The 23538-nt window shown below is 36.3% G+C and overlaps 4 protein-coding genes across 4 annotated transcripts; 1 reads left to right on the top strand and 3 right to left on the bottom strand.

The window, feature by feature from the left end:
- Window positions 1-143: 143 nt before the first annotated feature.
- WYR (inner centromere protein, ARK-binding region protein) lies at window positions 144-8271 on the bottom strand. The gene is made up of 10 exons (XM_021432878.2): window positions 8045-8271; window positions 4410-7300; window positions 4242-4304; window positions 2456-3830; window positions 1980-2329; window positions 1713-1892; window positions 1044-1210; window positions 822-913; window positions 647-741; window positions 144-566 (listed from the first exon to the last, which is right to left on the bottom strand). The coding sequence occupies exons 1-9, from the start codon at window positions 8205-8207 to the stop codon at window positions 701-703; spliced, it is 5322 nt and encodes a 1773-aa protein (XP_021288553.1). The 5' UTR covers window positions 8208-8271; the 3' UTR covers window positions 144-566; window positions 647-700.
- A 258-nt stretch (window positions 8272-8529) lies between these two features.
- On the top strand, window positions 8530-10855 carry NMNAT (nicotinate/nicotinamide mononucleotide adenyltransferase). Its single transcript, XM_021432875.2, has 9 exons — window positions 8530-8700; window positions 8790-8866; window positions 8958-9043; window positions 9309-9392; window positions 9552-9636; window positions 9975-10054; window positions 10196-10297; window positions 10478-10536; window positions 10637-10855. The coding sequence occupies exons 1-9, from the start codon at window positions 8651-8653 to the stop codon at window positions 10737-10739; spliced, it is 726 nt and encodes a 241-aa protein (XP_021288550.1). The 5' UTR covers window positions 8530-8650; the 3' UTR covers window positions 10740-10855.
- A 597-nt stretch (window positions 10856-11452) lies between these two features.
- LOC110419521 (nuclear transcription factor Y subunit B-9-like) lies at window positions 11453-13765 on the bottom strand. Its single transcript, XM_021432607.1, has 2 exons — window positions 13673-13765; window positions 11453-12096 (listed from the first exon to the last, which is right to left on the bottom strand). Exons 1-2 carry the CDS (start codon window positions 13725-13727, stop codon window positions 11480-11482), a joined length of 672 nt encoding a protein of 223 aa, XP_021288282.1. The 5' UTR covers window positions 13728-13765; the 3' UTR covers window positions 11453-11479.
- A 1500-nt stretch (window positions 13766-15265) lies between these two features.
- SRT1 (sirtuin 1) lies at window positions 15266-22502 on the bottom strand. The gene is made up of 14 exons (XM_021432214.2): window positions 22118-22502; window positions 21536-21565; window positions 21346-21438; window positions 20737-20856; window positions 20371-20471; window positions 20008-20116; window positions 19549-19628; window positions 18644-18722; window positions 18048-18101; window positions 17820-17916; window positions 17187-17269; window positions 16660-16727; window positions 16094-16196; window positions 15266-15769 (listed from the first exon to the last, which is right to left on the bottom strand). Exons 1-14 carry the CDS (start codon window positions 22214-22216, stop codon window positions 15488-15490), a joined length of 1398 nt encoding a protein of 465 aa, XP_021287889.1. The 5' UTR covers window positions 22217-22502; the 3' UTR covers window positions 15266-15487.
- Window positions 22503-23538: the final 1036 nt, after the last annotated feature.

The following is a 23538-nucleotide window of genomic DNA, read 5'->3' as shown; positions in this document are numbered from 1 at the left end:
CAATAATGACAAAAGCCCCATGTGACCATTGGGGTCCAATTGACTAGCCCAAATCCAAACCTCATCGGATTCCACGTCATGGAGCCGTTATAGTAATGCAAATATTGTCCCCCCCAACCCACCACGCCCTACCATGTCTCAAATTTAAATCTAACCGTTATTCGACTTGATTGTGTAAGAGTATCTTGTATTCGAGTTTGGGACAAAATAAAGTTGAAAAGGTCTAAATCAATGAAGTATAGATTTCGAATTCAAAGTCCTACCGTGTATAGAGACTTTGGAGGTATTTGTTGCGGCTTCAATGGCTTCCAAGTTCAGGACTTGAGCTATATTATTGAACGGTGAGGGGGATTAGAGGCAAACAGCCCTTTAACATTGGCAATGGAAGTTTTGTCAGCTCTAAGCAGTTAGCAAAAAAGGGGTTTTATCTACTGATATGAGACTATTAAGATATACATCATTGCTACAATTTTTTGTTTTTTTGTTTTTTTGTTTTTTTAATCTTCAGCAAAAGAAAATGTTGGAATCACCTGCTTCTAGCTCTTCCAAGAAGTCTCTTTTTGACTCTGCCACAGAAAAAGCAAGAATGAAAATGGCAGTCACCATGGAAGCATGGAGAATATTATCCATGGCCGGAAGAGCATACCTTTGGGTTCATGCAGGTGCTCTCATTGAGTTGGCTGCAGATACTATCCAGTATTTAACTCACACGATTTTGCTGGAACTTTCTTGGCAAGAGAACTATGGAAAAGAGAATTTAACTGTTAGTCCAACAGCAAACACACATAGTAGAAAGGTTTTACAGCATCTATGGTAGTCACCTTCAGCTATGCTGCAGAAGCTTTTCAGGGGGAATATTACTTCTGGGTCCAGATTTTGCTGGGAAGTTACAACCAAAGCCAAACGATTTTTACTGCAAAAATCACCAAGAGTTAATTGGAAGTAATCTATCAGCATATTTCTTTACAAGAAATGTGATAAATGTGGTTCTTAACCTGAGAATCCATACTTATGTTTAGGATGACAAAACTGAGTTCACATACCTGGCCCATGAAGGAATAAATTTGCTATTAGGTCCATCATCTTCTTCTTCTTCCTCATCTTCGTCGTCAGAACCTTTGTATGGAGATATATCATATGATTGTTCCCGGCTTGTATCTGCAATTAGGCTATCACTCTCTGTTGTTGCTCTATCCACGGTGCTCAGTACCTGAGAAAAGATTTAGTATCCAGATGAGGCTCTAATGAAAGTATTTCACAAACCATTGAATTAGTAGAAGAAACATCCAAGAGACAGTTCCAGTTAAACTGGTTCAATATGGCAAAATTTAGTCTCCATGATGTCACAAAGTTGGTAACAATCCATTTGAAAGGTCCCATTACAAATCCTCATAACAACTAGTTCTGCTTGAGTCACACTCCTATAAGAAATTCTTATGTCAGGTGTTGCGCATATCGCATTAATGAAAAACATATGTTATGCCCTCTCAGTACAAACTGAGAGAATACTTAAGCACTTGCTCCATGATAAACATATGACTTAGCATTGCCCTATCAAACAGGTTTTCAGATGGTTTATGATAAATAGACATGGGATTTAGTCCAATATAGCAGTAATACTAAGAGGAACTCTTAAAATTCCTAGTATTTAACCCATAGAAGGGGCAAGGTCAAATTTTATCTGTTGCAGCTGTGCTAAAAGAAGTTTTTACCTTTGCATTGCAATCTTCAATGGCCATGCTTGCTTTTACGGCATCGGAAATTGAAGCAACAGCCATCCTTAATTCTGTCTCTAACATTTTCCCTTCATTTCTGTCTGCTATTTCTTTTTGCATTTGCTCATGCTTCACTGCTCCATCATTAGGAACCTTCATTGTTTGTGCTCTCTCATCCTACAGCAGACATCCACATTTTAATGCCATACCACAAAAAGGAAAGATTTAAAGACAAATCATTGTCTACAGCAGAAGGGAGTTTACCGGGGCTTGGCAGTTCTTTTCCTTCTCATCCTTCTTTGCACATAATTTTTCTTCAGGAGGACGCAGCTGCCTCCGTGCTTCCTCTATACGCTTTCTTTTTCTTTCTTTCCCCAACCTTTCCTCCTCTTCCCTCTGTCTTTTCTTTGCAGCCATATCAGCCTCCTTTTTCTTTCGTTCTTCTTCCTTCTTTTTCTTCTCAATCTCCAACTGCCTCAAATTTTCTTGCTCCAACCTCGCTCGTTCAAGTTTCAAGGCCTCCTTCTTCATCTTACGATCATTCTCTTTCTTTTCTGCAAGTCTCTTTGCAGCTTCGGCAGCCTCCAGGGCCTTCACTTTAACATCCCTCTTCCCTAAAAGGAATTACAAATAACTTAAAGTATCTGCATCGTCTATATGTAATATAGTTTTCATAAAATGCTGGGGAGAAATGAGAGAAAAGGAATGGCTGGAGAAAAATGATAGGAGAAAATGATTACCAGTGATAATAGCAGCAGCTTGTTTTTGCAGAACCATTGGAATGAACGAAGTGACATTTGAGACTATATTATTGACCTTTGACTCCTTTTGTGAGAAACTTGGCCCCCCTTTTCTCAGACTGGTTTTTCCAGATAGTTTTGGTTTTCTGAACCCATTACGAAGTGATTCACTTGCCCTCTTGGTACCATTTGCCCCTGGTGGTATACTCAGGTTTTCTTTCATCTTATTTGTTTCTCTCCTCTTGCTGGCATTGTGATTTCCAGCCTTTTGTTTGACCTCATTCTCAGTCCCAGTGAAGTTGTAGGCCGTGTTCACGGAGTCCAGACTAGCTCTAACGGTAAATATTTCAGCTCCAGAAACTGATGCAGGAACATTTGGACATTCCCTAATCTCAGTAAGTGGTTTTCTTTGGACAGAGCAAGTCACCATTTTGGAAGCACCGCCTTCCTGAAATGCATCAACCACCTCGTCTGTGTTCTCATTTTCTTCATTGATGCAGGGAAGCTCCGGATTTAGGCTACCTCGCTTCTCTGAACTGCCAGAGTTTGAAACGATCCTATCCCAGAGCTTGCCAACTGGAGAAAGATGAGGTTTCTTCACATCTCCAGTAACTTGAAAACTAGAAAAGGGCAAGCGATCAGAAAAGTATCCTCCAAAAAGAGCACGGTTCGTGTCCTCACCAAAGCAACTAGTGCTAATTTTAAGTTGACTTTTTCCATCATCATTTGTAGGAAGGGTGCTCTTTGGGCCCACGCATTCTAGGAGCCCATTTGGAATAGACTGGTAAAGATCGGTTGTTCGGTGCAATTTATAAGTAGTTGGAAACTGGGATAATGGGGTATGGATGCAAGCAGACTTACAAAGCCGTTCCAGAAGGCTAGCACGTTCTATTGTAGTCTTTGGAAGGTCCAATTTGTCAAAACTAATTCCATCTCCACCAATGCATATTTGTTCACTATCTGTCTGCATAATGAACCCCTCAAGTTCTGGATTGGTCTGATCAGCACTGATCAAGTCTGCTGGTGGTTGACATGGAGAACTAATTGGACAAGTTGAACCCTCACCATCTTCTCCGAGTTGAGATTTGCCTTCTTCCTCGCTCCTTTCATAACAAGTCAAATGTTCAATATTTCCAAATTCTGATTTATCCCCAACATTCAATAAAATTTGATTCTCGTCTGCAGTGCATTTCCTTGTTGAACCAAACATAACGCTGGATGGACCTACTGCTCCTGTTCCCTCCGCTGAGTGATCTTCAGAATTTTCAAGGGTCTCTTGCAGCAAACTTGAGACAGAAGCCACAGCAAATTTTTTATGCATAAAAGTGGAAGGAGTTACTGCCCTTCTGCTTCTCTCTTTTGAACTACATTTGCCCTGGCCAGCACAATAATAAGACATTTGCTTTGTTAAAAGTGTTCAATTGCAAATAGGAAAGCAACCTGTGCAATGTATGGAGAACCTGTTCCAATTATATAAGTGTGCTAATTATGAAATCAAGCCATAGCATCGCTGCTATCCAGATGTCTGCTGAGAAATCTTTTGCCTCCTAAAGTTTTTCACACATGCCAGTTCAAGATTAACCTCCTAGGAGGTAATCTTATCATTGAAACAAACAACTTAATATATTGTTTTCATGGCAAAGATAAACTTAGTGAAAGTGTAAGTATTTTATAACAGGAAGAGAGAGTAGACGACATCACTATCTCATGAGAAGTTGTAGATATTACTAAAATAATGAGGAATTAAAACTAGAGGAAGATTCAATCCACCCACAATGTAGCATACCGTGTTCTGATCTTCTTCATCAACTAGAGACTTATTGGCATTTAATTCCATAATATCTTCCTCCTGAGACAAAGAAAAGTGCTGAGATTTAAGATATGCTTGAGTTATCATATACAAAAGCCACATTCCTTGTAATAAACCCCAGTAAATACTCTTAATTGGCTTTACCTTCAAGCTTAATGACAAAGACAGGGTATTTCTTTGTTGACCTCCGATCTTCCTCCGCTTATGAGGTGACGAACCCTCCACATGGGAGCCAGAATGTCTACCTGGCTGTATGGACTGAATTGCAAACTTGTGTTCACTTGATTTTGCATGTGTGGGATCTTGATCTGAATCAGTGTCATCAGCAATAAATCTTCCCATTGAGTCTGCATTTCGATTTTGAGGACTTAACTCCATTTTCTGTTTCGCAGAATGACCCTTAGTTTCTTCTATTAGTGCAGTAAAAGCATGCTCAATTCCATCACTGGAAGTTGCATCTGCTTTTCTTAGCAGGGCAGGGCTACAAACTTCAGTGAAATCAATATCCGCCAAAATTGCAGGACCACTACATACATTAGTATTACAATTATGCTCTTCTGGGACCGATGTTGCAGATTTTACTACTTCAAGCTTCCTATAATCCTTCTCAAAGAGATAATTTGTCCCAGTATCAGCATTTAATCTAGATCCTGAAGCATCTTTTGTTGAGTTTCCAAGCAAATTTTCGTAAGAAACTTTTAAACTAGTTGAATGATGTTCCATGAAAATTTTCTGTGCAGAGATTTTGTTGCTTTCAGGCAGAATACTTGTTACAGCATCTGTAGAAGCCTCAGGTGTTTCTTTTACTGACAACACGACATTTAAATTTGAAGTTCTACCTGGTCCAGATGTCTTGTTCAAATCTGTTTTGGACTGTTTCTCTTCTTCACTAAAGGCTTCCCACTCCTCCAACAACTGCTTTACAGGGGACGAGTTGTATTTTTCTTGGTAGAGAACAGGAGTTACTTCATCCAGCTTATCTGCAGAAGGAAGCCGTGCAAGAGGCCATTCCTCCAATGATTTGATCTCTTCTTCACTCTCTAATACAGGACTAGAAGCTTCATTCAAAGTGCACTCTCCCAAATTATCAAAATCAAGTTGCTTAGGCATCACTATCATAGCAGATGCAGAGTGTGGGCTTGTTACTGCTACTTCCAACTCAATTCTTTCATAAATATTCAATGACTTTTCAAGAGGAGGATTGTTAGCACCATCCAAGTTAGATGCAGAACTAGCTAAATGAGACTCAACTAACTCATCGGAATCTACATCAGTGTCTGCAACAATTGCAACACATTGGTTCAAGTCAGCAAGATCACTGTCACTGGCACAAGGCAAGGAATCTACTTGGGTATCAGGAACTTCCTTAAGTTCAGCTCCTTCAGACCTGTCTGATGACTTTGCATATGGGGACTTGTTGGAAGCTGTTGATTTGCACTGTGTAACTTCATGCTCCAGGGTATCAGAGGAATCAACAAGTTTAAACAATTTTGCACTACAATTAGCTCTCGACCTGGTACTACCTTGATTATGTTGATCTACAACAGCATTCTCTTTTGTTTTGTAATCACTTGTTTTGGCCTTTATCCCACAACTTTCAATGCTGATATCAAAAGGCTTAATCAAATCCTCAAGATCATTAGCATGGCAGGCCAGCTGCATTGATCTACAAATGCCATCATCGATGCTCCTACCAGGACAGCTATCCAGCTTCAAATGCTTATTCACACAGTTATGCTGTTGGCTAGAACTTCTGGATCTTGTTAATCTTCCTTGATAAACATTGCTTTCCTTTTCCTTGCTTAGGTGGTCTCTTGCTTTCATATAACCATAACTTTCATCAGAGATAACAGTAGGCTTTACTGATTCCAACAACTCATCCACAACATTATGCTGTTGTTTTGACTCGCAGGTGGATTTTATAACCAAATCACCATCCTGCTTTGCAACATCAGAAGCTTTACCTGCACATGAAAGCCCATTTACAGACTTGGGAGATTGGACAGAACTTCTAGATCTTGTGATGCTACCAGAGTAAATATTTTTGGCCCTCTCCTTGCTCTGGCATTGACTACTTTCTTCTTTTGCTAATACACAAGTTACAACATTACCAACTGGTTTGACAAATTGCAATAACTCATCAGCAGCATCAGACTGTAGTCTTGATCTGTTAATGGATTCAGTAAGCACAATACAATCCTGCTTTGCACTTGGAGGACCATTCACAGACATTGGAGGTCGACCAGAACTTCTTGACCTTGTGACTCTACCAGAGTAAACATCTTCACCCCTTTCCTTGCTCTGGCATTGACCATTTTCTTCATTTTTCACTGGACAACTTACTGTATTATGAAAAGGTTTGACAAATTTTGATTCCAATAACTCATGAACAACATGAGGCTGTTGTCCTGAATTGCTGGTGGATTCTGTAAGTACCACACCATCCTGCTTTGCAACACAAGAAGTGTTGCCTGCACCTGAAGGTCCACTCACAGACTTGGGAGGTTGGACAGAACTTCTAGATCTTGTGACTCTACCAGAGTAAATATTTTCACTCGTTTCTTTGCTCCAGCATCGCCCTCTTTCTTCCTCCTCTTCTGCACATCTCACAACGTTATCACATGATCTGATCAATTCCAACTTATCCGCAGAATCAGACCATAAACAAGCAATCTTTTCAGAACTCTCAAAGTTTTTACATGCTTTCACACTACTTCGATGCTCTAGAGCCCGTTGCCTAGACTTAGATCTCTGGATTCTTGCCAGAGATAAACCAGGGTCAGGACCAATATCTGAGATCATCCCATCTCTACAGTCTTGAGGAGGAGATGTAACACTAGGATCCAGCTCATCAGCTTTACCAGAAAGACACTGATCTAAGCCTTCATTCCAAGCATCAACTCGGTTGCGTAAAAGACTTGGTAACTGCACATTATCAGTTGTAACAACTGGCTGTTGGTACAGAGAACAGTAAGGAATGGAAGGCTGTGGATCTGGAAGTAGGAGTCCTGAGATAAGATCTTCCTTATTCAACTCTGCAATTAAAAAAAGCAGACTCTTCCTTATTCAAAATCCACTAAAAAAGAACTGTTATACAGACTATTAGACAGATAATTCCAAAGTACTTGATAAATTAAGTTCTGAAATCGAAATACAATCAAGAATCAAATGAAAGAAAACTTTGAAAATAAAAAAGGAAACTGCTTTTCTAGCTTTCAAGTTTCAAAATTTGAAAAATTGAGTCAAGTTTATGTACTTGAAATTAATGAAGCATTGCCATAAATATTTTCTAGTCTAAAAAGAATTAAGCATTAATTCAAATTTTTGAAATCAATTAAAAGGTAAAAATCAGTATTCCCTTTGAATTTAAAAGAAAATACTCAAAAGAAATTAAAGACGCTGTTGCTAAAGAAATCTTCAGTCGATTCTTCGAATCTTCAAACAGCAAGAACGACAGAAAGAAGAAGAAAATTCACCATATTCAATGGAGAAGAATTATATCTAAGCATTATTAAGGATAACAAAATCACATTCAAAATTTACTTCATAAACCTTCGAAAAAATGGAAAAAAATTGGAAAATGTAAAGCTGAAAGGGAAAAGGAATTCAATCGACTCTTCGAATCTTAAAACAGCAAGAACAACAGAAAAAAAGAAGCAAAATTCACCGTATTCAATAGAGAAGAATCAAATCTAAGCATTGTTAAAGAAGAAGAAACTTCATAAACGGTCGGAAAATTGGAAAATGTAAAGCTGAAAAGGGAGAAAGAAGCAGATTACCGGTGGGAGAAGTGGAGAGAAGCCAAGACGGAGGAACGAAGCCGTCGATCAGACACTTGGAGGCGAGGTGGTGATCGAAGAGAAGGATCTGCTGCTTCACGTGGTCGATTATCCGATCCTTCCTCTCGAAGATCTGAACCAACACCTTCTCTATAGTCGACATTTCTCTTCTTCTTCTTCTTCTTCAATAGCCACGATTTTCCATCTACAGCCAAACACATATGGAGTTTTTTGGATTGATTTTGGCTTGAGAGGGAGAGAGGGGGGGGGAAGACGCGCGGTTCTAGAATTTGAAATTCGGGGGTCAATCTGATAATTTCTTGACTGTTCAGTGGCAAACTAGGTATTTCATATTATCATTGAGATCCACGACGTCGTTTCCTCTTCCCTTCCTTTCCATAATAAAACGACGTCGCGTAAAGTCAATTTAAGTCAACCATACGACGTCGTTGTTGACACGGTAAATGTTCAGCGTCTCCTCCTCCTCCCCTGTTTTCCTCCTCTGCGTTTTTTTCAAGGTGAACCTTTGATTCTCTATAAACTCTGTTCTTCTTCTTCTTTATCTTCAGAATTTTACTAAACCTATCAAAAAAAATCATTACTTGAATGGAAATCCCATTGCCTCTGAATAAGCTATCTCTACCATCAATAACCAAGTAAGTTCCTTTCTTGTGTTTTTGTTTTCATTTGTATCTAATTTTGTTGATATAATTATTTCTCCTTTTCTTTGTTTTTTTGTTCAAAGTGGGGATAGTGTATATGTCGTTTTCGTATCTACTGGAAGCTTCAATCCTCCTACTTTGATGCATTTACGCATGTTTGGTATGTGTTATTTCTCTTGTTCTACTTCTTTGCCTTTTGTTAGTTTATTTTTCATTTCTTTTTATTGGTTTTGTTGTTCTTTTATGGTTAGAGCTGGCCAGAGATGCATTGAATTCAGATGGGTTTTGTGTTATAGGAGGCTATATGTCACCTGTAAATGATGCATACAAGAAAAGGGTGAGTCTTTGCTGAATTGGTAATGGCAGAATTTACAAAAAAAAAAATCTAAACTTTTGTTGTGATGTCATTAGCATCTTGGAAATGGTAGATGATTTGGTTTCCTGTATTTGATGAAACTCGACTGCCGATGTATAAAATAGTGATCCTGAAACAAAATGAATCAATGATAGAGGCAACAGTGTATTATTCAAGGTTCATATGTGCTTGTCTTGTTCTATGGTTATATGTACAACAATTGAGTAGCTTTGTCTGATGATTGCAGGGCCTTATAGCTGCTGAACATCGAATCGAGTTGTGTAATTTAGCCTGCAAAAGTTCTGAATTTATAATGGTTGATCCTTGGGAGGTAACTAATTTTTCTTTCTCTGGCTGCATTTTGCAAATTTGCTGGGAAATTGGAGTTTGATTGTATAGCATATCTATTGCGTTGCAAAATACAATTGTCTTGTTTCTTTTCGAGTTCTTGTCTGAATCTAACCCCGAAACTTTTGATGCTTTCTCACAGGCAAACCAAAGCTCTTTTCAGCGCACTCTAACTGTTTTGTCTCGAGTCAAGAGCTTCTTGACTGAGGGTGGACTGATACCCAAGGGTATGTAAGCAGAAACTTATCCTTGCTTTCCTTGCTTTATGTGTTGAGCAACATAATCCTGATTATGTCATCCTAATTCCTCCTATGAGTATAATTAATATATATATACACACACACATACACATATGAGCGAGCAAGAGTGGGTTGATTACTTGATTATATTGGAGGATATGTTCTGTTGCTCAGGAACTATCTCTCCAAGATCTATCATATTACAATTCAATAACTTTATTTCCTCTATGTATTTTTACCTTTAGCTTTCCTCCTAATGATGTTTAATGGAATCTCCTCATTGTTCCACAGGAGATACTAATTGTGATGTCTCTGGCTTTTTGCAGAATCCCTTAAAGTCATGCTTGTTTGTGGTTCTGATTTACTTCAATCTTTCAGCATTCCTGGCTTTTGGATCCCGGAGCAGGTATATGCTTATATTAATTTGTATGATATAGGTGTTACCGGATTGAGGAGACTTAACATTATCATTATTCTAAGTTTAGTGCTTACACTGGCATAATTTGAATCTGAAAACACCAACTTTTTTTTTTGTATCAAATTCCAGGTTAGATCCATATGCAAAGATTATGGTGTGGTTTGTATTCGCAGAGAAGGACAAGATGTGGAAAAAATCATCACTGATGATGAAATTTTGAATGAAAACAGGGTGAGTCAAATTTCTTTATTTTTTCCAATTTTCCACAAGAAGCAAAAGCAAGGCATTAATTCCCGGTCATTACTCTTGACAACATCTGAATTTTTGGTCAACTCTGGAAAAGAACTTTGAACTCTAACTAGTTAGATACATATCACTAATGTTAGCGTGTATGCTCTTTGTTCCGTTCAGGATAACATTAAAATTGTGGATGAACTAGTACCAAACCAAATCAGTTCAACAAAATTGAGGTAAACAGCTTTATTTGTTCATGTACTGAACGAAAAATCTAACATCTTTTCAGAGGCTAATATTAATGGAGATCCCCTTTGTTTTCTTCATTTGTTCCAGGGAATGCATTTCAAGAGGATTGTCTATAAAATACCTGACCGTAGATGAAGTCATTGATTATATCAGAAAACACCATCTGTACTTGAACTTGGATGAAAAGTGATGATTGAATCAACAAATCTTTAAATTCTTATCTGTAAAAGACCATAATTCTTTTAACTCTTTTCTGTAAAAGACCATAATTGATTAAATAAACATGGTGGCTTACAATCATTGGGATTCTAATTTGTTTTCATATGGATAGCAGCAGCAATTCTACTTTCTTACCAATCTGTGAGCCATGGATTGAACTTAACTCTATCACCATTCCTGTTAACCTCAGCCAGGGTAAAGGTTCAGTTTTACAAGTTAACAGGGCAATTCTACTTTCTCACCAATCTATGAGCCATGGATTGCACTTTCTCTATCACCATTCCTGTTAACTTCAACCAGAGTAAAGGTTCAGTTTTGCAAGTTAACAGAGCAATTCTACTTTCTTACCAATCTGTGAACCATGGATTGAACCTACTCTATCACCATTCCTGTAAACTTAATCCAGGATAAAGGTTCAGTTTTACAAGTTAAGAGGCATCTTCCATGTGCCAAACTTAAAAATTCTTAGCTCCATTTGATCACCACCAAAAACAAAACAAAATCAGATAAAGACAAAGCAACAGCAGCTCAACGACTGTTTTCTGTTTAACCAAAACCAATGAATCCAACACATGTTCCAAGTACAAAGAAGCAAAGAAGAACAATCACCCTGAATGCCAATACCAATTGTTTTACCTTCTCCCCTATATTTCTAAATAATGGGTAGTTTGTCATGGTATCTGTTTATTCATATCTGTGCTTTGCTTCCCTTCATTTGAACTGACCAAATGGATCAAAGTTGTTGGTCAGAGAAGCCTGTGAAGACGACGACCCGGCTGCACCCGAACCATCTCTGTAGAACCCTCCCATGGCAGCGGCTGCTGCAGCAGCATCAAAGATCCCCTGGTGGTGATGTCCCATGTGGAGACCAGGCCCATAAGGCGGAGCCATCATCATGGGCCCATAGTCAATTCCACGCTTCAAAATGGGCTCACCACGCAACGAAGTCCTCTCGCTCTCGCTCTCCCTGTACCTGCCCAAGAAAACAGTCAAGGGCTCGACGTAGTCGTCGAAACCCAACTTCCCCATGGCCCAAAGAACGTCCTCGGCCGTGATGGTCTTGCGCTGCTCGCGTTGGCAACGCTCGTTGGCTTCCCCAGTGATGAAGCTGATGTACTCGGAGACGCATTCCTGGATGGTTTCCTTGGCGTCGTCGGAGATTTTGGCATGTGCAGGGAGGATGCGGCGCATGATGCGGATCACGTTGGCTATCGGCATGTATTGATCCTGCTCCCGCACCATGCACGGTGGAGGCATGGTGCTGGACTTGGCGGTGTTGCCGCCATTGTTGGTGTTTGAGGAGTCACCAGGCTGTATGACGCTCAACCCTGAAAACACAAAGCAGGATATTATTTATTTTCTGACACAAAATCTTTGTCGGATTTTAATTTTTACAAAAATTAAAATAAGAATTTTAGTTTAAATATATTTTTAAATTGTAAATCTTTCAATGTTTTTAATACGATAAAATTAAAAAATGTCATGAAAAAATAAATGTACAAGAATATTTCAATTTGAGATATCTCAAAAATAAATAAATTAATAAAAAATATTATTTCGAAACATCTAAAAAAATTCAATATAAAAGACAAACCAAATATTAATGAATATGACACAAAACATAAATTCCATGCTCATAAATATAAATAAAATAAACAAATAATAAAAACAAAAGTCAAAGGCAACAATAAATGACAAATTAAATGCAAAAAAAAAGTGCAGTCAAATTTTGGAAAAAGAGAAGCATATTTTTCTTTTTTCTTCTATTTTCTCCAATTAATTCCTCTACCCAAAAAATAAATAACATAAAATAAATGCCACGTCAGCGGGATGCATGTCACACGTGCCCATCCAAAGCGAGAATAAAGTGCCTCAGTTCGGGGCACGATAGGTTAGTGGGTCCCGCTTTTTGGGTTTGAAAAGGAGGGGGATGTGGAGTGGGGCCCAATTCAGGCCCCCTGAAAATACGGGCCCCACATATCACTGTTTAGATTCTTTTGTTTGGGAGTGTCTCTCTCCTCTCTCTCCGTGAAGCCCAAAGTCAAAGCCTTTTCCCCGGTTTTGCCATTTTTCCCCTTTTTTTCCTTTTATCCCAAAAATAAAATAATTTAAAGCAAAGAAAAAATAATTAAAATAAAATAAAATGACTCAATTTTTTTCTTTTTTTAATCTCCAGGTTTTGAAATTTTTCCTTTTTTTCCTTCTTTAATCACAAAAATAAATACTTTAAAGCAAATAAAAAATTATTAAAATAAAAGAAAAAAAGGACTCAATTTTTTTTCAATTTTTATTGAAACAAAAAAGAAAATAAAGTTCTGATATTGGACTTTTTGGTCTCTCTCTTCCACAAAACCTTGCATGCAAGCCATGTCAACAGTAGATATATATATATATATATATAAATATTCAAAGTTAAAAAAATAATTAAACGCCCATTTTTTATATTTTACTTATAATATTTATAAGAACCAAAAAAAATAAAAAAAAAACAAGACAAAAATAAAATAAAACCAACCGTTACTGTAAGAACACACAGAGAGAGTCAAAAAGGAAGCTGGTCTGAAATTTCATTTGCTTTCAATCTAAAAAGCTTCCTCTTGAGCAACAATGGCGAAAGCTGGCAAATGTTGCATGCAACCCCAAAACAAAGCAAACAAACCCAAAAAGATAAATAAAAAATAAAAAAATTAAACAGAAAAACCAAAACTCTTCATGCATGCAATATTTTTCTATCTATCTTGAATATTGAAACTGTATTTTCGTCGAAAATGATAATTAATTTATCTCGACGTGAATTATTTGATACGTAAATATGACATTTACAATCGTAGTAAAAAATCTGAAAAAAAATATAAAAAAAATTATATATCTTTAAAGGGTTATTTTGTGTAGAAAAGAGTTTACCGGAGCTTGATTTTGCATGCTTGTGAAAACGATTGAACCCATCACCACGTTCCATGTCTTGTCTTTCAGCAACAAAAGAAAATTAAATAAAAAAAATAAAAAAGAATTTTGTTTTCTTTTTTAAGGGTTTGGCGTCCTTTGAAAGGGCAATGCACCATTCAGGTGGGAGGGGTGGGGGGATTTATATTGGCACAAAGAAACACAGTCCCACATGGCAAACCGGCGTTTCTAACGAGGAACTTAGAATTGCCGGTCACACCAACCTCTCTGATTGGACAATGCTCTTCCCCTTACCGGGATTTACAGGTGGCCAGTCAACAACCCCGTACTCTCTTTTTTCCTGTCTTTTGTTTTTTGTCTTAATGACTGCTTACCTTGGAAAGTGCTAATTTTGGTATACCAAGTCATTCTCCATTCATTGCTTTTCAATTTTGGGTATTCCATGTTTATATCACATGGATAAATATCATATCTCGTATCAGACGAAAATAATTATAAATTTTTAAAAAATATATTTAAGTTGGAAAATTTCAATTTTACATTATAATTTATTAAATTATACATCATAATTGCAGTTCGGTTAAAGTTAATAATTTTTTTTATATAAATGTATTTGTTTATTGTATTAAAGAATTTATCATGAGTTCTCGTTCGCTTTTGAGTCAAGAAATTTGATTTTACCAATATATTAAAATTAGAGAAATTATGAGTTTTTGGTTGAGGTAAACTTGCCATATTATTAAATAGAGTGAAAGAATATGATATCTAATGTAGTTTTGTTATTCATAAATTTTCAACTCACATGCCTAAAATAATTTGTGGTACCGGAAGAATACATGTGTCAATGCATTATGGGTGAAAAATATATTAACATCTCCGGTGAATAATTATGGTATCGAAAAAATACATATATCAACCCATAATTGATGAATAATTACAATATAGAAAAAAATATATATGTCAATTCATAATTGATGAAAAATAACTTACTATCTTTGACGAAGGCATCCACTCCGAACATTCCATTTGGCATGAGATTTATTCAAAGGCCAACCTTATATATTGTTAGTGGCAAGGTTTTTATTATAAAACAGGTAACTTTCACCTTTATATAATAGAAAACTTCATTAATTCGAGGAATAAAGTGAAACTAATTGAAAAGATCGAGGTCTTAATTGATACAATTAGAAGTTTCAAGGATGAAATTGATACAAATTAAAAATTTAAGACCTTAAAATCATAATTCACATCAACCTGCAAGAGATTATTTACTTTGAATCCTTGGATCCCATTAGACCTCACGATGTTGTCCTATAATTGAAAATAATATAAATACTTAAATACTCGATTATGCTATTTTCAATCGACTACCCAATATGACCGTGACACACCTCTCTTGTGTGACCGTGACACGACTACCCAATAAGACCGTGACACAGCTCTCTTGTAAGACCGTGACATCAATATATCACATATAAACCCATTAATTATTTCCATATCCAAATTCTAATGTATTTGAAAAGATATATGTATAATAAAGAGATGTTAGCCCTCAAACAATGTATTCATCATTTAACATATACACAAACCAAGTAATAATGAAGAACACTTTGAGATTCTTAAAATCTTAGTCCTACAAAACTGGGTGACCATGTCAACTGAGTTTGCACTGTCCTAATCATAGCTTGAGAGACTCTGAGTGCTAAATATCTAACAAAATTCACTCAGTCCCATACTTACAACTTGACCACTTGACCTAATGAAGGTTAACACATATACACATTCCCAAACTAAAAAGCCTCTTTTTTACTCTCTCTATGAACTCATTTTTCGTTTCCGTCCTTTCGATCGCTTCCGGGTCGTCGTTTCGGAACCCTGTAGACCTTCTTTCCTTGGTTTCAAATCACCATTGCTTATATGACAGTCAAATGTTCTAACATTTGTGACAACTGCATGAACTGTGATCTCACTTTTGGGGACTAAAACAGTTCTCCTCTCAACCACTGAATTCTGCCCACAGCTGGAGTCTTGAATCGCTACGTCTCTCATCTTTTCAAATGTGGCCTTCTTATCAAGCTTAAAATCTTCCGTTGAAGCCTGCACAGTGAAAAGGTACAAATTTGTCTGGTCTCCTCAGAATACAAATAGGAAGGACATGCCTGAGAATAAACTGCTGCTTTGCCAAGCAATCCAGGAATAGTATGGCATTTAAGTTGACAAGGACATTGGAAATCGATGCATAGTACTTTCAATAGACTTTTAACCAAGAAAAAGGAGTCAAGATTATGCTCAAAATCAGGGGTACTCCCTGCCCCACGACTTTGCTAAACGTTGCAGCCTTGAGATTAACATAAATGAGCAATAACAAATGACTACAAAAACATCGAATGAAGGTTAAGTAATGATATTCTATCTCCTCACCTGGAAATTAAAAGGGATTTTGATTTGGGTGCTAAGACAGCCACAACCATCACTAAACTTGAGCTTCAAAAACATCTCAAATGTTTCTGTCCTTACAGTTCTCCTGATACATATAAACAAAGAAGATGTGAGGTAGGGAAATGCCATATATTACATAGTCCAGGACATCTAGCCTCTCCATCCGTAACATAAGGCTGGGTCAAATACCAGATGTTCATTTTATGGATCCCGTGCTAGATCAAATTAACCAAGTATGAGCTATTTCATATGTTTTGTTCATAAACAGCAAGAATCCAATTTGATGTACAAGAGACTCTTGAGAAAACCTCAAGTTGACAGACAACAAAATGGAAATTTAACCGGTAAAAATGTTTTCTCACAGCAAAACTCGATATAACTGATATAGAAAGCTTAAGTTTGACTAAAGGCTCTCTCTTCAGGCATTAAATTTAACTGAAACTACTCAGGTGGTAGTCATATATGCTAAATTGCACTACCCAATTGCATTTGGATAGAACACTACTCGTAGACATAATACGTTTACATGTTTCAGAATCCCACGCTACCTTTTCAGTAGAAATGGCTGCGTATTAAGAGTAGCTTCTTTGTAATTTTGACTGTCCGAGAAGGAAACCTGGTGCAGGGGCAAAGCAGAATAATAGGTCAAGCAAAAATACAATAATTAGGCAATAAGGTTTCATTTAAAAGAGAATTACAATTAATGTAGAATGACCTGGCCCAGCCTATTTCACCTCATCATATTGATTGTATGATAAACAAGATGCAACCTCGTTTTTATTACGGGTAAGTTCTTCATGACTTGGGGAGCAGACGATAAGGACAGATTATTCCCATTTAACCATTACATTTTCCTTGGTTACATTAATAGCATGACCCATTCAAAACAGAGAGAGTGGATCACCGAAACGCAAACTTGTGTCGCAGAGCAAATTTTCAAATATTCTTCTTTTATAACAAGGGCTATAACTTTTGAGAGCAGATGATAGAAACTTCAATGATGCCTATGACAAGGGATAAGCTTCTGAAAAAGAAAAAGGGGAAAATAAAAGTCGGTGCAGAAATCTAACTTTACCTCAACAGACTTAATGAATGGCAAAGGAGCGCTTAGTCCATGTACACTTGCTATGCGGATGGTCCAGTTCACAAATTTTTTATCTGCAATGCCAACGAACAAACCATCTCAGGAAGCAACAAAACAAAGCCTGAAACAATTACAAGATATTGTCTATCACATTTTGGTTATAGAAGATACGTGCATAGCTTGGCTTACTTTATTTTGGTTATAGACAATGCATAATAAATTCTTAGTTTAAAAAATCTTTATATGTTGTCTATCACATTGCAGACAAGGAGGCATGCGTCATACTAAAAGAATAAACCCATACAGATATTTCTATGGGGAAAGAATTTAACTAAACTGTTTAAAAAATGATGAGAAAACAGACTTAACTACGCCATACAGCTCTAAGAAAAGGGCTTCCCCACAGACAATATACCAAACACCAGGCTTTATCTAAAGAATTTCAATATACAAAGATTACACCATGTATATTTTCATATTAAGTCAGTGGCATATAAGATGCATTCTTTCTCATCGAAAAGATTCTAGCATAATCTTAAAAAGTATAACTTGTATATGCAAACAAATTCTTTTCTATATCTTGTATAAAAGAATTGAATTGGATCATTTTATTGAAAATGTTACCAGAACTTAGGGACTGAGTTAGAATAGTCTGGAAGAGATCAATCCTGATATATGGAGGAATCTGCATATTAAGCCATTCCATGACTCCTGCAATCACCTGTTTTTTTTCAAGTTAAGCATATTGCAATAGCTAACCAGTATTCTTAGAAAGCACAGAGATTGAGCAGATAAATAGAGACAGGTTCAATTGTAAGATAAATAAACAGTACATTAAAGCTCTTACGATACCTTATCTACAAAGCCATGGATCACCAAACTTGCTTTCTTGTCCTTTGGAGTTTGCTGCAAAGGTGAATAAAAGACATTATAAAAACATTGATGCCATCCAGCACAATATCAAACCAACAGCAAATGGAACAGTCGGGAAAGTTAACAACTCACATGTACTTGCTTAGCTTTTTAGCATGATATTTTTTTTTCCCTTCAATCAATAACAATTAAGCATTTGCAAAATATAGTAGCATTTTTGGCATGAGGCCTTAAAAAGTACTAATAGATAAAAAATCTCTACCAAGGTAAGATTTTCTGTCCAGAGCTCGCTTCAGAGCTCACTGTGAAGCTTTTATCCACAGCAGAATTCCATATCGACAATTTGCAAGCCCTTTAGGGTCCCATTTTATCCTTACACTTTGTATCTAGAGGATCATGATTCAGGGAACTTCACCCCTCAAAGATTAGGAATTATGATGCATCTTATTAAGCACATTCATCATACATCAACTATACAATATCAGCTTTTACCTTGATTTAAGAAAAAAGGAAGGTATAATTTCACATTTTTTTATTTAAAGATTCATGCAAATACTCAAACAGAGATAGAATACCTGAAGATTCACAATAACAATCTTCCCCCCACCACGAAGAGATTTCAAAGGCAGATTGCATGCAGGAGTGATCTGCAAACTGTATGGTATGGTTAAGGCCATGACCAAGAAACCATAATGAAACAAAGGATAAGTAACATTATATATAAACACCAAAAGAATCTCTAGTTGACAGGAAGCTGTGCTCCAAGGAGGAAATTGCTTCCAGGTTCAGGATCAACAAACGGCTTGGAGAATAAAGGCCATTTAAGGCCAACTTGATACTTGAAATGCAATATAGGACCAGTCAATTTCCACCTTCTCCTCTATCCTTTGTCTACCTCTTTGCAGCAGTTTCATTTAAGGCTTCGATATAAGAACTAAACTACATCAATTAGGATCCAAACTTTGATTTCAAAATGTTTTTCTAATTACTAAAAAATTAGAATGCAATTCGGAACAGTCACTTGAAATGATTTATCTAAGATTAACATAGTCATTCTTATGGATATATTCAGTTCAGAAAATATAAAATACTAAATTAGGAGCAAAATTTGGAAAGGAGCCTTGCGAAAATTTTAGGCTAGCATTTCTATCAAGTTTGTTCCTGAATATGCACCACTTTAGGTAGCAAAACCTTCAAAGAGGAACCTATCCCAAGCTCAATTTGAGTTATCATAACAAGCTTCTTCACATTATGAAGTTAAAACGGTGGTCTAACAATGGCTTTGAAAAATCTATTGTTAGAATCTTGTATCGGCTCATGAAGAAGCTAATTCCTCAAACACTACCATCCAGAGTGGTTCACCGTGATAAGACATAATCGCATGTTTCTATAGATAGAACCAATATATAATTCAAAAACAAAAAGGACCATAGCAAATACAATTACCATGACAGCATTAAGCAGGGAGACAATTCATTACCTTGTCCCCAAACAAAGCACGACATCACCCATTCTACAGTGCTTCTCTGCTAGATTCATCTCCTTTGGCGGCAACGCATCCTGCAGATAGAGAGAAGGAGAGGGGAGAAAAGAAGCAATTCTTAGCAATATTTTCCTTTAATAAAAGGGAACCAGACAACAGACTTATCAACTAAGTTGGTTTGTGTGCTTGAGGGCTCAAAGATGGAACCATAGAATCTACATATGTCAGGAAGTTTGGCATCTATTCCATTTATCATTACTCTGAAACATACATCATACTTAGGAGTAAAAAATGAAAAATGCCAGTTTAATTTTGTATATAACTATACTTCCTTCTTATTATCTTCCAACTCTCATAGCAATGAAAGTAGGTGCACCAGTTTGGAATGCTAAGATGCCAAGAATATCATATCATTCCAGCCTAATTCATATGCAATGAGAAAAATGTAATTCATACCTCCCAGTCAAGAACTGTATCCCTAAGTTTCGCTCCACATTTCTCATCAGAACAACGTCGTGATGTCTCCTTCAATCCAATAGTTTCCACCTCAAAATCTCGCAAATACCTACATAGGTTTTGTAGCATAAGATTCTATCCATGGAAGACAAATTTCAGATTAAAAAAAAAAAAAAAAGATTGGAGATGGGACTTCTTTTATAGGCAAAGCAAATGTTAGGTATATGTACAAAATGAGAAGAAATAAAGAACTAAGGCAATGACCCAAAAACAGCTAAAAGAAAGGCTGTAAAATGTAATGAAGAATTATATGAGGAAAGCTTAAGAGTTGCATTTTTATTGCTAATAACGAATGTTTCTTACTCGGCACTGCACGAGGGACATGTTTCCATAAACGAGTTCCCATGCAATTCAGCAAGCTTCTCCCTTGGTATTCCAGATCGAAGATGGAGACCATCGACATTCTGGTAAAAATTAGAGGGAACAAATTAAAAAATAAAGTCCACAAGTCCGTTAGGGGAATAATAGACAGCATATTTGAGGACTGAAAGGCAATATGATCGTATATAAAGTATTAAATTCAGCTGTAATTCTCTTGAGGATAGGACAATAAAAAGGGAATATTTTACATCTCACAACTCACTGAAAAGGAAACTAAAAACACAGAAGTAAGCATAGTGTTGACGACAGTATGACATACACCAAAATAATAACATAATCAAGTCCTACCTGACTAATAACAAACTTTAAAATGCCAGCCTTCTCTAGTTCAACCAGAGCCATATGAGTCATGCTCGGCATTGCACGGTGAAAAGGTAGTGATGCTTCAGGTAAGGGCTTACCTTCACGCTGCATTAGTTAAAGGAAAATTGAAGGAACCATCAAGAAGGTTATTCAGAAGGTAGCATCAAGAATGCATGAAAAATTGCCAACCACTCACAGCTATCATGATATGTAATAGCTTATTTGCAACTTAAATTTGATTCTTTTTCAAGTGAATACTTGTTTCTTGTCAAACATCAATTACATGTCAGCAATTTTGAAGAAAGGTTAAATAGCTGGTTAAATCAAACTCTTCTCCCTACACATTAAATCTGTCTCTTCATTTTGGCCAGGAACACATCAACACCATTCATTTTTTCATTTCTCAACATGCAAGATATTTCTCTTCAAAAACACAGGTGATATTTTCAGAAAGTCAACATGATATAAAGAAAATGTTTCAATTTCCTAGAATTAGCCTACACGTGCACAAGTTGAGAGTGCTAAACAAAGTATTCCTCAAAAAGAACAAGAAATTCAACAAATGTTTACTGAGAAGAAATGTCATGTTTTCACCTGCAATGTCCATATTCCTTTGGGACCTCGGAAATCAGGTATGCCACAAGAAGTTGATATTCCTGCACCTGTAAACACCACTAGATGCCTACTCTGCAAAATACAAACAAATGACTTAAAGAGGCCGATATAAATCAATCATAGATAATTATATGCTCCGGTGACATGAGTGAGTTGCATAGGTTCAAACCTTTTGTATCAATTTTGCAAGTTGTTCGATCTGCCATTGCATAAGTTAAACTCACATTAGCAAAAGTAGCAAACATATTACGAAATCTTATCAATTATCATACAGTACAATGCCAGAAGACTGATTCTAAAATCTGTACCGAATGATTAAGAATCTACATTACCATAAACTAAATCACAATCAAACCAGTGCATGAATGTTTAAAACATTTAACAAAATATGAACTACTTGAGCCTTTATCGCCCTTAATTGGCTTACAACAAACAGTTCACCCCTATAATCATATTCCACCGTAGCACACTCATAGTGAAACGCATGATGGTGATCAACATTGGCCCTAACAATACACTATAAATTTCCAGATCAAACGCAATAAAACCCTGGTCTTGCTACCGTAAATGCCAATACCCTGAAAGCAAAATCATTCAAAAACACAACCTTTACAGCATTACACCAAACTTTCAGCCTGGGAAAACCAACCACCTTTAATGGGTATCACAAAAGCTGTCTCATTTGGGACATAATCATCAAAAAAACAAAGACAACCCCACCAAGAAACCAAAAAGAAAAAAAAAAACTCACTTTATCTTGTAAAACATGAGCTGAGTCAAAGAACTCTGTCATTCCAACTTGACCCACATCTTCTATGAAAGAAAGCTTCTCTGCATATCCCAGAGACATACTGGAAACTCACTCTCTCCCTCTCTCCCTCTCTCTCTCTCTCTCTCTCTAAAAACAGTTTCCTTCTCTCTGTGGAAAGTGTTTTTTGGGATCACAAAGAAAGGAAAGAAAGAGAGAGAATGAAGGGTCTTTAAATTTCTCTCCTTTTTCTCCCCTTCTTCTCTAATTTGCTCTGGGGAAGCAAACAAGAGCAGTAAAAGAAGTTTTTTTCATTTTTTTTGGGCTTCTTTTAAGGAGAACCCAACTCAAAAGCCAAAATTGGCACTTCCTTCACCTGCAAACCGAGAATCAAAGAATTTTTTCCCATTTGAAATAGAAATAACATTTATGCCCCCTTCCTTTTCACCATTAAATTCATTTTTTCTTTTTCCAATTTTAGATTTTTTTAATAAATTATTTATTTTTTAAAAAAAAACCATCAAAAATCAATTGAAAATAGAATAAATCGTCCATCCTAATTGATAAATATTGAAATTGAAAAAAATTGAATCAAATTAACCCAATTCAATCAATTTTGATTAATTATTTTGATTTATATCATTAACATCTACCTCTAAGATTAATTATAGCAGTGTTAAATACAAACTCAACAACATAAATAATAGTTATTGTTGTGGAAACATAGATAAATGGGAGACAGTTGTGAGAATAGGTGGTTTAGGGCCATTTATTTGGGCCTTCTTCAGCTCCAATTATTGGATAAAAGGGTCCAATTAATTTTGGAAGGTACTTCCAATATTTCAACACTTCCTATAATTGTTTTGTGATAAATAAATGCCCTTAGCTGGCACTTATTCTTCCAAATTTTATCCCCAAAAAAAAAGAAAAAGAAAAAGAAAACATTTATTGGTAACATGGCCTTTTGGAGCTTGGACCCATCAAAGAAATTTTTCTTAGGGTTACAATGTTAATATACGAACAATAACGTATCATCGAATAAATTTTTCGAGATTTTAATTTTTATTTTTAAGATATTTTGAAATAAAAATTTTCCAAAATAGGAATCTTTTATTTCAATTTCTTTCAAGATCGAAAAGTTATAAATATTTAAGGACAAAGAGAGTAAGGACCATGGCTTTTGGAATTTGGACCCAAGAAAGAAGTTTTTCTTAGGATTACAACTTTATTTCTAAGAACAAGAACCCATCATTAATTATGTTTTTCTCGAGTTTATGCTTTTCTTTTTTTATAATTGGGGAAGAGGGGATCTCGAGCCTATGCTTACTCTTGAGATGTCTCGAAATACAATCTTTTCAAAATCAAAATTTTTTACCCTAATCTTCATGACAATAGAAGAGAAATAAATATTTAGGGTTGAAGAG

This window comes from Theobroma umbraticum, unplaced genomic scaffold (assembly GCF_002168275.2).
Source record: "Theobroma umbraticum cultivar Fairchild unplaced genomic scaffold, ASM216827v3 scaffold_67.0, whole genome shotgun sequence".
Lineage (NCBI taxonomy): Eukaryota > Viridiplantae > Streptophyta > Magnoliopsida > Malvales > Malvaceae > Theobroma > Theobroma umbraticum.
Note: the sequence above shows the minus strand (reverse complement) of the source record. Positions and strands in the feature narration are given on the sequence as shown.

What these genes read in the sequence shown, in the direction of transcription:
- NMNAT (XM_021432875.2), top strand. Translation starts at nt 8,651, where the DNA reads ATGGAAATCCCATTGCCTCTGAATAAGCTATCTCTACCATCAATAACC. An exon ending in TAATGGTTGATCCTTGGGAG is followed by an intron (nt 9,393 to 9,551) that starts GTAACTAATTTT and finishes GCTTTCTCACAG; the next exon opens with GCAAACCAAAGCTCTTTTCA. An exon ending in ATCAGTTCAACAAAATTGAG is followed by an intron (nt 10,537 to 10,636) that starts GTAAACAGCTTT and finishes CATTTGTTCCAG; the next exon opens with GGAATGCATTTCAAGAGGAT.
- WYR (XM_021432878.2), bottom strand. Translation starts at nt 8,207, where the DNA reads ATGTCGACTATAGAGAAGGTGTTGGTTCAGATCTTCGAGAGGAAGGAT. An exon ending in ATGAAGAAGATCAGAACACG is followed by an intron (nt 3,831 to 4,241) that starts GTATGCTACATT and finishes TGTGCTGGCCAG; the next exon opens with GGCAAATGTAGTTCAAAAGA. An exon ending in AGCTGCTGCTATTATCACTG is followed by an intron (nt 2,330 to 2,455) that starts GTAATCATTTTC and finishes AATTCCTTTTAG; the next exon opens with GGAAGAGGGATGTTAAAGTG.
- LOC110419521 (XM_021432607.1), bottom strand. Translation starts at nt 13,727, where the DNA reads ATGGAACGTGGTGATGGGTTCAATCGTTTTCACAAGCATGCAAAATCA. An exon ending in GCATGCAAAATCAAGCTCCG is followed by an intron (nt 12,097 to 13,672) that starts GTAAACTCTTTT and finishes TTGTGTTTTCAG; the next exon opens with GGTTGAGCGTCATACAGCCT.
- SRT1 (XM_021432214.2), bottom strand. Translation starts at nt 22,216, where the DNA reads ATGTCTCTGGGATATGCAGAGAAGCTTTCTTTCATAGAAGATGTGGGT. An exon ending in TGTCCCTCGTGCAGTGCCGA is followed by an intron (nt 20,117 to 20,370) that starts GTAAGAAACATT and finishes AAACCTATGTAG; the next exon opens with GTATTTGCGAGATTTTGAGG. An exon ending in TCCATGGCTTTGTAGATAAG is followed by an intron (nt 17,917 to 18,047) that starts GTATCGTAAGAG and finishes GAAAAAAAACAG; the next exon opens with GTGATTGCAGGAGTCATGGA.